The 14,700-nt window shown below is 30.7% G+C and overlaps 4 protein-coding genes across 4 annotated transcripts; 1 reads left to right on the top strand and 3 right to left on the bottom strand.

The window, feature by feature from the left end:
- Window positions 1-63: 63 nt before the first annotated feature.
- On the bottom strand, window positions 64-1,549 carry MONOS_1770 (uncharacterized protein; the record flags this gene model as incomplete). The annotated part of the gene is made up of 5 exons (XM_067870645.1): window positions 64-689; window positions 773-830; window positions 891-1,053; window positions 1,102-1,377; window positions 1,436-1,549. The coding sequence occupies 5 exons, from the start codon at window positions 1,547-1,549 to the stop codon at window positions 146-148; spliced, it is 1,155 nt and encodes a 384-aa protein (XP_067734544.1). The 3' UTR covers window positions 64-145.
- Window positions 1,550-10,036: 8,487 nt separating this feature from the next.
- Window positions 10,037-10,610, bottom strand: MONOS_1769 (putative Uncharacterized protein family (UPF0139)). The gene is made up of 4 exons (XM_067870633.1): window positions 10,485-10,610; window positions 10,370-10,430; window positions 10,241-10,310; window positions 10,037-10,188 (listed from the first exon to the last, which is right to left on the bottom strand). Exons 1-4 carry the CDS (start codon window positions 10,587-10,589, stop codon window positions 10,104-10,106), a joined length of 321 nt encoding a protein of 106 aa, XP_067734543.1. The 5' UTR covers window positions 10,590-10,610; the 3' UTR covers window positions 10,037-10,103.
- A 9-nt stretch (window positions 10,611-10,619) lies between these two features.
- MONOS_17007 (uncharacterized protein) lies at window positions 10,620-11,633 on the top strand. Its single transcript, XM_067869886.1, has 5 exons — window positions 10,620-10,750; window positions 10,804-10,903; window positions 10,965-11,053; window positions 11,109-11,213; window positions 11,264-11,633. Exons 1-5 carry the CDS (start codon window positions 10,694-10,696, stop codon window positions 11,573-11,575), a joined length of 663 nt encoding a protein of 220 aa, XP_067734542.1. The 5' UTR covers window positions 10,620-10,693; the 3' UTR covers window positions 11,576-11,633.
- Window positions 11,634-11,636: 3 nt separating this feature from the next.
- MONOS_1768 (putative eukaryotic translation elongation factor 2) lies at window positions 11,637-14,544 on the bottom strand. Its single transcript, XM_067870622.1, has 2 exons — window positions 14,368-14,544; window positions 11,637-14,248 (listed from the first exon to the last, which is right to left on the bottom strand). Exons 1-2 carry the CDS (start codon window positions 14,456-14,458, stop codon window positions 11,829-11,831), a joined length of 2,511 nt encoding a protein of 836 aa, XP_067734541.1. The 5' UTR covers window positions 14,459-14,544; the 3' UTR covers window positions 11,637-11,828.
- Between the last annotated feature and the right edge of the window lie 156 nt (window positions 14,545-14,700).

The raw sequence follows: 14,700 nt of genomic DNA, 5'->3' as shown, positions 1-14,700 counted from the left end.
TTTCGAAGTAAATTTGACATGGAATGGATATAAATACTTTTAAAAAGTTGATTTGAGGAAATCAACAATTGGCATAAAAGAATTTTATGATATTTGAAAAAATAAAATCAATAAACACAAAATACTAACATTATTCCACGCAACCTCATTTCGCCTCCAAATCCACACTTATCCACTGATGATCAGATTCGTTGCCTGTACCGATATTCTTTTCCCTCAGTGCAAAAGAAGAAGCAGAGTAGAACAAAAAATCTAACTTGTGCTGGAATTTTCCCTGATAATTGCTGAGCGTCCATTCTGTCTTTCCGCTCTTGTCGAAAGGATCAGTCAGAGAAAGAAGTGTGTCAGATGCGCCTTTCTTACTCAGCTCTTTCAGCTCTTTGCTCACGCGATGAGCCAGACACTGGGCTTCTGTTTGGAACGGATGGTGTATTCTTCCCAAGATATTCTTTGAAGAATTCCAGGGAAGATAAAAATTCAATCTCCCTATTCCAGACAGCATTGTATTAAAATCTCCTCCAATAAGAAATCCTCGAATAGTTTGAGAATTCAATGAATCGATCGAAGAGGCTGAAGATGATGAAGAAGATGTTCCCTTTGCTTTTTGACAATATTCAAAGCATGATTGCAAAATCTCCTTCACATTTTCAAATCGATCTGTACATGTGACAAATGGTTCAAGATGTGAACTTTAATTAAAAAAATTAAAAAATAATTAGAAGAAAAATTATCACAGTTGTCAATATTATTATTTGATATAATTGAATTCAACCTGTATGTCACAATCACTCCTGTAGGTGTTGCGATTTCTGCAACAAGCGTTACTCTACCTATAGAAGGATAATGATGATTAAATAAAGTCAAAAATATGTAATTTAAAAATAAGATACCTCCCTTACGAGGTTCACCGCAAAATCTCAACCCATCTAATCTCCAGTTTATTTGTTGCTTGTGAATGATTGCCTCAACTTTAAGAAAATCAAATTTTGTCAAAATTGCATTCCCATGAACTCCTCCTCCTTGGTTGGAAGAAGGACGTATTGGAGATTCAAACTATTTTAGTTTAAATTAAAAATGAAAATTAAAAATTTGTCTGTATACTTCGTGAAATTCTGGAACAAAAGCCATATTCAATTTGAGAGCTTTGCCAATCTCGTTTGGAACGTCTAAATTATCTGTGCGCTTACACATAATATCAAGCTCTTGAAGGATTATAATGTCTGCATCAATTTTTTTCAATTCCGCAATGATTTGATCCAATTTATATCCCCTTTCAATATTCCATGTGATTGCTCTGATTCTATTTGAGTTTTCTTTCGTTTCTTCTAATACTCGATAATCTTTTTGAAGTACTTCAAATGGCTCTGGGAGTCCGGGCTATACTCGTTTTTGAAGCAAAACAATGTGCAAAGAAAAAACAAAATAAACTTCACACTGCGATATGAGATGATGTTTTCCCCATAGACTTATGAATTTTAGCTTCTGAGATTAGAAACTTTATCCAAAATACAAAAAATGTTGCAAGTGCAACAATGAATAAGGCGTGCATTAAAAAAAATCTAATAAATAATAAATTAATAAGGGTTTATTTTTGAGGAGCATTCTTCAACATGGAAATATTTTCAAACAAAACATATTTATATCGTTTATATATAGAATAAAAACATGATGATTCATGCATATTCAAAAGAATTTTTATTTTATTTGTTTTCTTAGAAATTTATTCAATATTTTTCGATAAAAATGAATTGTTTGAATAAAAACAGTGATAATTGAGTCCAGACAAGTTAATGCGAATCGTTTTTGTTGTTTATTGCAACATCAATATTGTTCCTGTCATTGCACTTTCTTTCAACAAAAGTCATTCCTTATCTTAAAAATATGGAAAAACATGTGAATAATTCTGTTTTTTTCATAATAACATTCTCTTTTTTGTTTTCATAGAAAAAGTTATATTTGAAGGTTTATCTAAAAAATTTTCAATTCAATTACTCTGCAAAGGCAATTCATTCTTTGATAGATAATTTTTTTTATCATTTATTGTGAACATTCATTCTCCACGAAAATTTGATTAAAATATCGTTCTTTCAAATAATAATAATAATAATAATAATAATAATAAAAAAAAAAAAAAAAAAAAAAAAAAAAAAAAAAAAAAAAAAAAAAAAAAAACATTCTAATATTCTTATATTTGTCGAATTTTTTTTAAAAAGTTCCTTTTGTTTATTTTTCAAAAAGAATAAAAATTCCATATTTCGATCTGATTTCTGTTCCCACTCACCAAATTTCGTTGTCATGAAAATAAAATCTTAACAATGTTATTATTTCCAATTTTGTGATGTTTCGTGAGTGGGAGCAGAAATTTTATCAAAATATGAAATTATTTCTTAATTTAAAAATTAAACAAAAGGAACTCTTCAAAAAAATTTAGACATTTATACTATCGATATTTGCAAATGTGTGAATGCTTTTTTGTTATTTTTTATTTTTTTGTTAATCAAAAAATCTCCCGAAACACTCAGTTTTTCAATACAACAACGGTTACCTTTCAAAGAATAAGACTTTTACAGAAATCATGAGTAATTCTCCTCACAGATGCTTCAAATCTGAAATAACTGCAGTTTTTTCGTAAATTGTTTATTTTTTTCAAGAATCACACTTCCCGCTAAATATATATAGAACATAACACACAAAAAAATGATTTAGAAAAAAATTAGAATTATTTTGTCAAACAGTTTTTTTTTATCATATCTTTTTTTCGGTGAATGATTGCTTCAAAGTTTCTTTTTCAACTGAAGAACAATAATCTTTCGAATGGGTAATTCTTTTTGAAAAGCTTGTTTTGTATATTATTCATACGAGAACTGGAATTAACTATTTTGATCAAATCGAAGCTCCCACTTTCTCTTCTTCATGAAAAAAGGATATGAGAGCATTATCATGCATTTATAAACATTTTACGAAATAAAATGAGTTGGAAGAGTTATTCCTTATTCATTATTAAATAATCCTCTTTCATGAACAATTTTCAATTGGAATTCAAAAAAGGAATTTTGTCAAAAGTGTGCTATTTCACAATGGTGAAATGATCAACGTCAAAGATGAGCACAGCAAATGGCTCTTATAAGTTACCTCACAAAACCTTCTAAAACAAAGAAATAATCAAAGAGAGCAGTTGTTTTTTATTTTGAGAAGAATGATATGTGGAAAATTCGGTCTTTTCTTATTGGCCTCCCATTCAGATGTGTCAGCTCCATTCCCAGTCCAATCTGATGATGTATCTGTTTCAAGTACATAATCTGACTCTGAAGATTCTTCTTCGTGTAATATTTCAGCTCCAACCTCTTCTTCCTCTTCTTCTGATCCAAAAGCTTCATCCTCAAGAGCTTTGTATTCTTCGTCCCTGCATTTCATAATACTTGACACTAAAATGGAAAAAACAATTTTTCGATTTCTGAAAAACAAAAATGAATAGATATATACTTGCATTCTGTTAATTCTCACTCCACATGAAGGCATGAACTTGCGAAGTGCACACTGCAATGCTTCAATATGATTTATGCAATTACCAGTAATTGGATCTGAATAAGTGTGAAATAACATTTCATGATTAAAGACAACAAAAGGAGAATACGAAAATGTGAAAAATACTCGGAATGGTTGACAGTCTTGTGTGTGAATCCATTCTCACTCAAAAAAAAAAAAATACACTTTCCATTGATCAAATTGAATTTCTGTTCGAGGCGATTATATTTTTTTATTAACGGAATTAATACTGAAGCAGATCTGTTGGACACTGGATAAACAAATGCTTTTCCTCCACGTTCCTGAGCTCCAAAAATCCAAATTTCCTTCTTTTCACGGCCGAACAAAAAAAGTTCAATTAAAAATTAAGTTTCAATGAAAAACAATAAAAACCTCTTTTGCTTTTCGCCTTCTCATAACAGCTACTTCAATTTCCACAATGCGGCCAGGACCTCCTATGGGAGTTTGGATTCCAACTGTCATCTGAGCGCATGTTCTCCGGCAAATTCAATAGTAATAAGAAACACTGTGTCTTTTGCATGAAGTTAGAGATGATGTTTGCTTTTATATTGAGATAAATGAAAAAGAAGTTAAGTTTCAGAATAAGATTTGAAATTGAAAGTTTCAATTTTGAAAACGATGTTCCTGTCCAAAATGAAACTTCTATTCTTTATTTGCGAAATTTGAAGAACCATTTTCATTCACCACTTTTAATAAATATTATCAAAGTACGACAATTTGCTTCAGGGCGTTTTCTAATTGTTTTCGCAACATTTTCGTGGAGCCGTTTCATTGAATATCTATTATCGCAAAATATTTTCTATTCATTCTGTTTTTCCTTTTTGAAATGATTCAATATGAAACATTCGTATATGAGTGAAGCAATTTTTTAAAGCATTGTGCAAAAAAAACTTGAAAGTCCGTATTTTCATCCATATATTCATTGAAATTACGATACAAAGTTTCAAATACTATTTCAACATTCCACAATGTTTTGAATAATTAGTGTGTATTGATCAACGTTTTTTTTTTCCTTCTTCTTCCGAAGATGAATTTTTTCAAGTATTGAGTGTCTATCAAATCGACACAATAACAATTTTTCATTTGTCCAATTTTATTTTGAACAACTTATTGCCATCATTTCGGAAAGTGTTTCCATCTGTCTAATTTTTTCGAAAACTTCCTATAGTTTAATTTTCAAATAAAACAAAAATTTCATAATTCCATTGAATTTCTGTTCACACTTGCATAACTTTTCTCAAATTGAAATAATAACACTGTTCAGGAAATGTTTCCATCTTTATGAAGTTTTTTTGTGGGAACATCAATTTTATAAATGTTCGAAATTTGAGTTTTATTTAAAAATTGAATAATAGGAAGTTCTCAATAAAAATTGGCCATGTGGAAAAAAAGAATAAAAAGAAAAAAAATCAAAGAATGGGGAAATGAAGCATAATGAAATAATGAATATATGAATTGTGCTTTTAGAAATAATATGTTTTCAATCACTATTTTCTGTTTCTTTAACAATTTCCAGGAACATTCAAATGAATACGTTGTTTGTGAAAATGTTGCTGACAGAAAAAATATTCATGAGTTTTTCATAAATATCACATTTTTGAAACAGTTGCGATACTAAAACATTTAAGCAAATATGCTTTTTTGAACAAAAGATTGCATCAATTGCTTGCATGAATTGTTTTCTCCTATCCGCTTTTCATTATTGAAACAAACAAAAAAATAAATAAATAAAAATGAAATAAAATAAATAATAATAATACAGATATCGCACAAAATACCAGACAAGATCGATTTCACAATTACTGCAAGAAGAAAAATTCTGAATGTTTTCCACAAAATATATCTTATTAATACAAACTCATTTGATATACAAGACTTTCAAAACAGCTTCATTTGTGCTCAGAATAAATTTATTATTCAAATCTTGAGAAACTCAAAATCCAATTTTTCCGAGATTTCGATAATAATTTTTTCTGAGCACAAATGAAGCTGTTTTGAAAGACTTGTATATCAAATGAGTTTTTATAAATTAGATATATTTTGTGGAAAATATTCAGAATTATTACTCTTGCAGTTATTGTGAAATTGATCTTATCTGGTATTTTGTGCGATGTCCGGTATTTTGTGCGATATCTGTCCTAATAAATCAAAAAGATAATTAAAATGAATTTGATAATTTATATTGGTTTGAAATATAAACACAATTAATAGAATTTTTATAATTACGAAATTGAAATTTCACTCATGTGCAGACAATTCTTGCATTTATGAAAAAACAAACGTTCTGTTCAAACTATTTTTTCTTTCTTATCAAAATGAGTCTTGCATTTTCATACCAATTAAAAAAAAAAAAAAAAAAAAAAAAAAAAAAAAAAAAAAAAAAAAAAAAAAAAAAAAACATTCTAATATTCTTATATTTGTCGAATTTTTTTAAAAAGTTCCTTTGTTTATTTTTCAAAAGAATAAAAATTCCATATTTCGATCTGATTTCTGTTCCCACTCACCAAATTTCGTTGTCATGAAAATAAAATCTTAACAATGTTATTATTTCCAATTTTGTGATGTTTCGTGAGTGGGAGCAGAAATTTTATCAAAATATGAAATTATTTCTTAATTTAAAAATTAAACAAAAGGAACTCTTCAAAAAAATTTAGACATTTATACTATCGATATTTGCAAATGTGTGAATGCTTTTTTGTTATTTTTTATTTTTTGTTAATCAAAAATCTCCCGAAACACTCAGTTTTTCAATACAACAACGGTTACCTTTCAAAGAATAAGACTTTTACAGAAATCATGAGTAATTCTCCTCACAGATGCTTCAAATCTGAAATAACTGCAGTTTTTTCGTAAATTGTTTATTTTTTCAAGAATCACACTTCCCGCTAAATATATATAGAACATAACACACAAAAAAATGATTTAGAAAAAATTAGAATTATTTTGTCAAACAGTTTTTTTTTATCATATCTTTTTTCGGTGAATGATTGCTTCAAAGTTTCTTTTTCAACTGAAGAACAATAATCTTTCGAATGGGTAATTCTTTTTGAAAAGCTTGTTTTGTATATTATTCATACGAGAACTGGAATTAACTATTTTGATCAAATCGAAGCTCCCACTTTCTCTTCTTCATGAAAAAGGATATGAGAGCATTATCATGCATTTATAAACATTTTACGAAATAAAATGAGTTGGAAGAGTTATTCCTTATTCATTATTAAATAATCCTCTTTCATGAACAATTTTCAATTGGAATTCAAAAAGGAATTTTGTCAAAGTGTGCTATTTCACAATGGTGAAATGATCAACGTCAAAGATGAGCACAGCAAATGGCTCTTATAAGTTACCTCACAAAACCTTCTAAAACAAAGAAATAATCAAAGAGAGCAGTTGTTTTTTATTTTGAGAAGAATGATATGTGGAAAATTCGGTCTTTTCTTATTGGCCTCCCATTCAGATGTGTCAGCTCCATTCCCAGTCCAATCTGATGATGTATCTGTTTCAAGTACATAATCTGACTCTGAAGATTCTTCTTCGTGTAATATTTCAGCTCCAACCTCTTCTTCCTCTTCTTCTGATCCAAAAGCTTCATCCTCAAGAGCTTTGTATTCTTCGTCCCTGCATTTCATAATACTTGACACTAAAATGGAAAAAACAATTTTTCGATTTCTGAAAAACAAAAATGAATAGATATATACTTGCATTCTGTTAATTCTCACTCCACATGAAGGCATGAACTTGCGAAGTGCACACTGCAATGCTTCAATATGATTTATGCAATTACCAGTAATTGGATCTGAATAAGTGTGAAATAACATTTCATGATTAAAGACAACAAAAGGAGAATACGAAAATGTGAAAAATACTCGGAATGGTTGACAGTCTTGTGTGTGAATCCATTCTCACTCAAAAAAAAAAAAATACACTTTCCATTGATCAAATTGAATTTCTGTTCGAGGCGATTATATTTTTTTATTAACGGAATTAATACTGAAGCAGATCTGTTGGACACTGGATAAACAAATGCTTTTCCTCCACGTTCCTGAGCTCCAAAAATCCAAATTTCCTTCTTTTCACGGCCGAACAAAAAAGTTCAATTAAAAATTAAGTTTCAATGAAAAACAATAAAAACCTCTTTTGCTTTTCGCCTTCTCATAACAGCTACTTCAATTTCCACAATGCGGCCAGGACCTCCTATGGGAGTTTGGATTCCAACTGTCATCTGAGCGCATGTTCTCCGGCAAATTCAATAGTAATAAGAAACACTGTGTCTTTTGCATGAAGTTAGAGATGATGTTTGCTTTTATATTGAGATAAATGAAAAAGAAGTTAAGTTTCAGAATAAGATTTGAAATTGAAAGTTTCAATTTTGAAAACGATGTTCCTGTCCAAAATGAAACTTCTATTCTTTATTTGCGAAATTTGAAGAACCATTTTCATTCACCACTTTTAATAAATATTATCAAAGTACGACAATTTGCTTCAGGGCGTTTTCTAATTGTTTTCGCAACATTTTCGTGGAGCCGTTTCATTGAATATCTATTATCGCAAAATATTTTCTATTCATTCTGTTTTTCCTTTTTGAAATGATTCAATATGAAACATTCGTATATGAGTGAAGCAATTTTTTAAAGCATTGTGCAAAAAAAACTTGAAAGTCCGTATTTTCATCCATATATTCATTGAAATTACGATACAAAGTTTCAAATACTATTTCAACATTCCACAATGTTTTGAATAATTAGTGTGTATTGATCAACGTTTTTTTTTCCTTCTTCTTCCGAAGATGAATTTTTTCAAGTATTGAGTGTCTATCAAATCGACACAATAACAATTTTTCATTTGTCCAATTTTATTTTGAACAACTTATTGCCATCATTTCGGAAAGTGTTTCCATCTGTCTAATTTTTTCGAAAACTTCCTATAGTTTAATTTTCAAATAAAACAAAAATTTCATAATTCCATTGAATTTCTGTTCACACTTGCATAACTTTTCTCAAATTGAAATAATAACACTGTTCAGGAAATGTTTCCATCTTTATGAAGTTTTTTTGTGGGAACATCAATTTTATAAATGTTCGAAATTTGAGTTTTATTTAAAAATTGAATAATAGGAAGTTCTCAATAAAAATTGGCCATGTGGAAAAAAAGAATAAAAAGAAAAAAAATCAAAGAATGGGGAAATGAAGCATAATGAAATAATGAATATATGAATTGTGCTTTTAGAAATAATATGTTTTCAATCACTATTTTCTGTTTCTTTAACAATTTCCAGGAACATTCAAATGAATACGTTGTTTGTGAAAATGTTGCTGACAGAAAAAATATTCATGAGTTTTTCATAAATATCACATTTTTGAAACAGTTGCGATACTAAAACATTTAAGCAAATATGCTTTTTTGAACAAAAGATTGCATCAATTGCTTGCATGAATTGTTTTCTCCTATCCGCTTTTCATTATTGAAACAAACAAAAAAATAAATAAATAAAAATGAAATAAAATAAATAATAATAATACAGATATCGCACAAAATACCAGACAAGATCGATTTCACAATTACTGCAGAGAAAAATTCTGAATGTTTTCCACAAAATATATCTTATTAATACAAACTCATTTGATATACAAGACTTTCAAAACAGCTTCATTTGTGCTCAGAATAAATTTATTATTCAAATCTTGAGAAACTCAAAATCCAATTTTTCCGAGATTTCGATAATAATTTTTTCTGAGCACAAATGAAGCTGTTTTGAAAGACTTGTATATCAAATGAGTTTTTATAAATTAGATATATTTTGTGGAAAATATTCAGAATTATTACTCTTGCAGTTATTGTGAAATTGATCTTATCTGGTATTTTGTGCGATGTCCGGTATTTTGTGCGATATCTGTCCTAATAAATCAAAAAGATAATTAAAATGAATTTGATAATTTATATTGGTTTGAAATATAAACACAATTAATAGAATTTTTATAATTACGAAATTGAAATTTCACTCATGTGCAGACAATTCTTGCATTTATGAAAAAACAAACGTTCTGTTCAAACTATTTTTTCTTTCTTATCAAAATGAGTCTTGCATTTTCATACCAATTAAAAAAAAAAAAAAAAAAAAAAAAAAAAAAAAAAAAAGAGAAAAGATGAAAAGAATTTCTTAGAACAAAAAAATTTTTTCACTTCATTTTTGAACAATGAAAAAATTCTTTTGAAAAATGTCAATATTCACAACAAATTGTTCAAAATTGCTATGATTATTAATTGAGTTATTTTTAACAATACGAGATGGCGAAACAATACAAATCAAGTTAACAATTCCCTTTTTTTAATAAAAAATATTTTATATTTCAGACGATCAAAGGAAACAAGTTTCTAAACTTTGATTTAACTGATATTTTAAAAACAGTAATCCATGTGCTCAAATCATTAAATTTTTAATTGTTGATTGTTTAAATTCGTCTAGTTTAATAAAAAAAAAGAAAAAGTTTCGTTAAAATGAAATTTCAAAAAATTATTCACTTTTTTGACAATTATGAACTGATGTGAGAAAATAAAATCTATCGTTTTCGTTTCGTAGATTTTACTGGAGGAGCATTTTTGCTGTTAGTGAAATAAATGAAAAACATGCTTATAAGAGAAAGCCTAAATTTTCAATATAAATAATCTACAGAAAATCCAAAACTAATGATCATACACTAATGTCATAATGTGTTGACTCCGATCAAACTGACCACCAAACTTTGCTTTTGAAATTGATATTACCACTATTTCACAAAATTTCACATGAAAAAGTCAAAAAAACAATTAATAAAAATATCAATACTGCATAAAATTGCGAACCACGGAGCCCAACGCAATTTCATTGTCATTCCAAGAACACTAAACTGAAAATAATTAAAAAACAAATAAGAAATAACAACGATAAAATTCACGCGTACCATCATGGCCATTAAACTATAAACAGATTCTTGCTCAATGGGTGCGTTTGGACAGAACGGTACAGCCTTTTCAGGCTGCTTTAGCTTCTTTCTATCTTTCACCATTTTTATTATTTTTTGATCAAATATTGAATTATTTTATCAAAATTCATAAAAAAAACTTGTTGAAAGGAAAATTAGCGTGACGTAAAAATTTGATTTCTTATTTTATGACAAATAACGTTAACTATACAAAGATAGAAAATCTAATTTTGCCGTTTTCTGATGTTTGCTTAAATAATTGTTATACTTTCATAATTGTGTTTGATCCTTCTCAAAGCTGTCTTCATTTTTTCTTTTGATTCGTACGTTGAAAAAAACAAAGAATCCTTTGGAGAGCGAAACTTGCTTGCTAAAATTGCTTGATTTGTACACTTTCGGTTATTCTTTGCAATTTTTTCATAATTCTTATGTTAAAAACCATTGCAATTTAATACAAAGATCTTGTTCCTGAAAATCATGTCTTTAATCATGATCTTATCGAAACATTATGTTTTCACATGAAAAATCCATTGTCAAGTAAAGATTCTGTATGTTTCTTTCTTTCTTTTTTATTGTAATATTTCTCTACTTTTTCTTTTTGAGATTTATTCTTCTGACCTTCTTCATATGATAGCTTCATATAAGTCATTAATATCAAAATCTTTTGATTACAGTCAAATTACAACTTCATTGACTGTTCTAATTCAGGTTTTTATTTTCTTGATTCAGAATTATTCTCATTATAAATTGTTCAAAAGTGCAAATACGAGGATACATCAACGGCAGCTACGAAAATTTTGTGCTATTTAATTCGAGAAAAGCAAGATGCCGAAGCTTCGTTGTCAATGTCTGGAATTTTACCTGAAATATTTGCTTTGCTTAATGATCAACATTTAGCCGATGAAGACCTTCAACAATTATTGGAATGTATCACAGTGATATTTCAAAACTATAAATGTAAAGCGAATTGCAAAGTATTTGTAGAAATATTGACAAAAATAGCTTCTTCTCATCCAAACCTAACACAAAAAATAAAAGATTTACTCACCCTATTAAAGGATCAAACTTAATTTCACTGAATTTTGATAATGCTAAAAACTTAATTTTTTATCAAAAAATACATGAAAAAGAATTTATTTTCACCAGATATTCTTTTCTGTTTTTGCTGGATATGATAGTAAAAAGTCGAAAAGAATAAAAAAAAGTGTTCAACTCTTCATCCAGATCAAATAATAACGGAGATAAAAGAGATTTTATCCATCCACATTAGAAAATGAAATAAATGAAGAGAAGACACTTTCTGCTTTAAAGGATAAAAAACAATTACAATTTATCAGTGAAAGTATCAGGCTTTGGAACATCTTCTGCCAATCCCTTACGCTTTCTGATTGCTCTGACGGTGGTGTAGCATCTGGAACCAACATCATAAGCTGTACCTTGGACAAGTTGCCAATGATCGAACACGCATTGTGGGAAGGCTTGTCCTGAAGTGTGTGAGCGAAGATCTGCTGTGAATCCAAATGATTCTGAGACGGGCAGGTAGGCTTTGACCTGCACAAGAGGAGTACCCATTCTTGGTTCTTCGGCTGTGACCTGACCTCTTCTCTTGTTCAAGCATGAGTAGATACCACCGACAGCATCTTGTGGAGATGTGATATCAACAAGGAACATTGGTTCAAGAAGAGTTGGTTGTGCATACAATTCAGAGGCATACAAGCATGATCTGATTGGTTGAACCATCTGAGATGCACCTCTATGAATTGCATCAGTATGAAGAACAACATCAGTAACATTGAAACGGATTCCTCTCATGGTTTCATCGCACTGTGGTCCCTTTCTTGTAACCCATGAGAATGCTTGTTCGAATGAATCCTTAACTTCATCCAAATATTGCACAGCCTTTGTTTTATCGACAATCATGTTGGGTCCTCTTCCATCGGGTCCAAAGCACCAGATCTTTCTGGAGTCAGTTGGATCCCAGTTGTATTTAGAAACGAGATCTTTTCCCATTTCCTTCACATCTTTCTCTGGTCCATAGTTTCCTTTCTCAATCTCTTCAACAAGCTCGTCATCCAAAGGTTCAGCTTCCATGAACACTCTGTTGTGCTTGTTTGGTGATTTGGCCAAGGCGATTGTGCTTGATTTCTCCTGAATTGTTTCGCAGTATTGCACGACGGGATCGCTGATCTTGACTTGGGTTCCACCCATGAAATCGTCCTGAAGATCTTTCAAGCAAATTTCAAGATGAAGTTCACCAGCACCAGCAATGACGTGCTCCCCTGAATCTGATGTTGAAATGACGCACAATGGATCAGATTTTGCCAGACGCTTCAGACCTTCAACCAATTTTGGCAAATCGTTCATGTTCTTTGGCTCAACAGCAACACGCACGACTGGAGAGACAGAGAACTTCATGGTAGCAATGTTGTATGCATCATCAAAATCAGTGATGGTTCCTGATTTTGTCAGATATTGATCAACACCAACAAGGCAGACAGTGTTACCGCAAGGAACATCTTCAACAGGCTCGAATTTTCTGCCCATGAACAGAACGCATCTTTGGATGTTCTTGATGAACAAATCGTCTTTCTTTCCGTGGATGAAGTTTGGTCCCTGCATTCTAACCTTCATTCCTGTTCTAACAGTTCCTGAGAAGACACGTCCGAATGCATAGAAACGTGATTTATCAGCTGGCACCATCTTTGAAACATAGAGCATCAAAGGTCCATCTGGGTTACAGTCACGAATGGCAATAGCTGCAGCATCGTCCATTGGTCCTGTGTACAAGTTTTCAACTCTGTATTTCTGTGATTGAACTGGAGATGGCAAGTTCAAGATGATAGTTTCCAGAAGGGCATCGGCTGCTGGCATCCAGTTTTGCATCACAGCCTTCAGCAATTTTCTCTCTGTGAAAGCTTCCTGTTCTGTTGTCAGATGGATTTTCATTTGAGTCATAACTTTTGTCAATCTTTCCATGTTCTTTGTCATGATGGCATCAAACACTTGGTACAATGGATCCAAGATGAATTGCACAAATCCACGCTTCAATTTTTTGCCATCAGCATCAGTATCGGTATCTTGCCACTTCTTTGTTTTGGGGTTGAAGAACCAGTCTCCCCAGAGTTTCTTGACAAGATCAGCTTCTGGTGTCTGGAATTTTGCTGCATAGAATTGAGCAAAACGACGCAATGTGAAACCAAATTGATGAAGACCAGATCCGAACACAACAGTTCCGGCAACTGGGTTGGCTTCAACTTCACCAAGTTTATCATCGTGATATGTTGCAATCAACACATTGATATCTTCAATGTTTCTCTGGAATTTTTGGTATGCCTCTTCTGGATCTGATTTCAATTCAAGGATCACACGATCGATTTTGTTCATCATAAGAACAGGCACCACACGCTCTGCGAGAGCTTGTCTCAACACAGTTTCAGTCTGGACGCACACACCTTCGACTGAATCGACGACAACGACAGCACCATCAGTCACACGAATAGCAGCTGACACTTCACTTGAAAAGTCAACGTGACCGGGTGAATCAATGATGTTGATAAGGTATCCATCTCTTTTATCTTTTCCAGGAACCTGGAATTCGTAGTACAAAGAGATACCAGTTGATTTGATTGTGATACCTCTTTCCTGTTCATCTTCACGTGTATCCATAATACGTGCATCACCAGCCTGTTGTTGGCCAATAATACCAGCCTTCTCGACCAGAGAATCAGTCAATGTTGATTTTCCTGTATGACATGTTCAATGATTTGAGATCAAAAGCAAATGTATTCACAAATTACAAATGTTATAAAAATTTATCACGAAAAATAAGCGATCAAATGATAATAATTTTCACAAAACAAACCATGATCGACATGAGCAATAACAGACATGTTTCTGATATTGTGGCGGTTTCCCATGTGTTCTCTCAATTGAGCGACAGTAAAGTTCACCATTTTTACGTATAAGTTTTGATTAACCTTTCAAAAAACTAATGAAGAAGTGAATAAAATCAAATATCCAGCAAAGCCAGAATGAGAAGATATGAGTTTCAAGATCCTTAAATAGGTCTTTTCAATATAAGTTATGGGACACATAACGATCTGTCACAAATCCAAGAACACAAAAGGAATTGCATATATGATATGAATTATTAATATAGAAAAGAAATATTTTGTCTTTAAAATTACTTATTGGT

The sequence above is a fragment of the Monocercomonoides exilis genome, assembly GCF_001643675.1.
Source record: "Monocercomonoides exilis strain PA203 chromosome Unknown scaffold4-2303458, whole genome shotgun sequence".
In the NCBI taxonomy this organism is placed as follows: domain Eukaryota; phylum Preaxostyla; order Oxymonadida; family Polymastigidae; genus Monocercomonoides; species Monocercomonoides exilis.
This window is presented reverse-complemented; position numbering and strand designations above follow the sequence as displayed.

What these genes read in the sequence shown, in the direction of transcription:
- MONOS_1769 (XM_067870633.1), bottom strand. Translation starts at nt 10,589, where the DNA reads ATGGTGAAAGATAGAAAGAAGCTAAAGCAGCCTGAAAAGGCTGTACCG. An exon ending in ATAGTTTAATGGCCATGATG is followed by an intron (nt 10,431 to 10,484) that starts GTACGCGTGAAT and finishes AATTATTTTCAG; the next exon opens with TTTAGTGTTCTTGGAATGAC. An exon ending in CAACACATTATGACATTAGT is followed by an intron (nt 10,189 to 10,240) that starts GTATGATCATTA and finishes TTGAAAATTTAG; the next exon opens with GCTTTCTCTTATAAGCATGT.
- MONOS_1768 (XM_067870622.1), bottom strand. Translation starts at nt 14,458, where the DNA reads ATGGTGAACTTTACTGTCGCTCAATTGAGAGAACACATGGGAAACCGC. An exon ending in TATTGCTCATGTCGATCATG is followed by an intron (nt 14,249 to 14,367) that starts GTTTGTTTTGTG and finishes CATGTCATACAG; the next exon opens with GAAAATCAACATTGACTGAT.
- MONOS_17007 (XM_067869886.1), top strand. Translation starts at nt 10,694, where the DNA reads ATGACAAATAACGTTAACTATACAAAGATAGAAAATCTAATTTTGCCG. An exon ending in TAATTTTGCCGTTTTCTGAT is followed by an intron (nt 10,751 to 10,803) that starts GTTTGCTTAAAT and finishes TCCTTCTCAAAG; the next exon opens with CTGTCTTCATTTTTTCTTTT. An exon ending in CATTGTCAAGTAAAGATTCT is followed by an intron (nt 11,054 to 11,108) that starts GTATGTTTCTTT and finishes TTTCTTTTTGAG; the next exon opens with ATTTATTCTTCTGACCTTCT.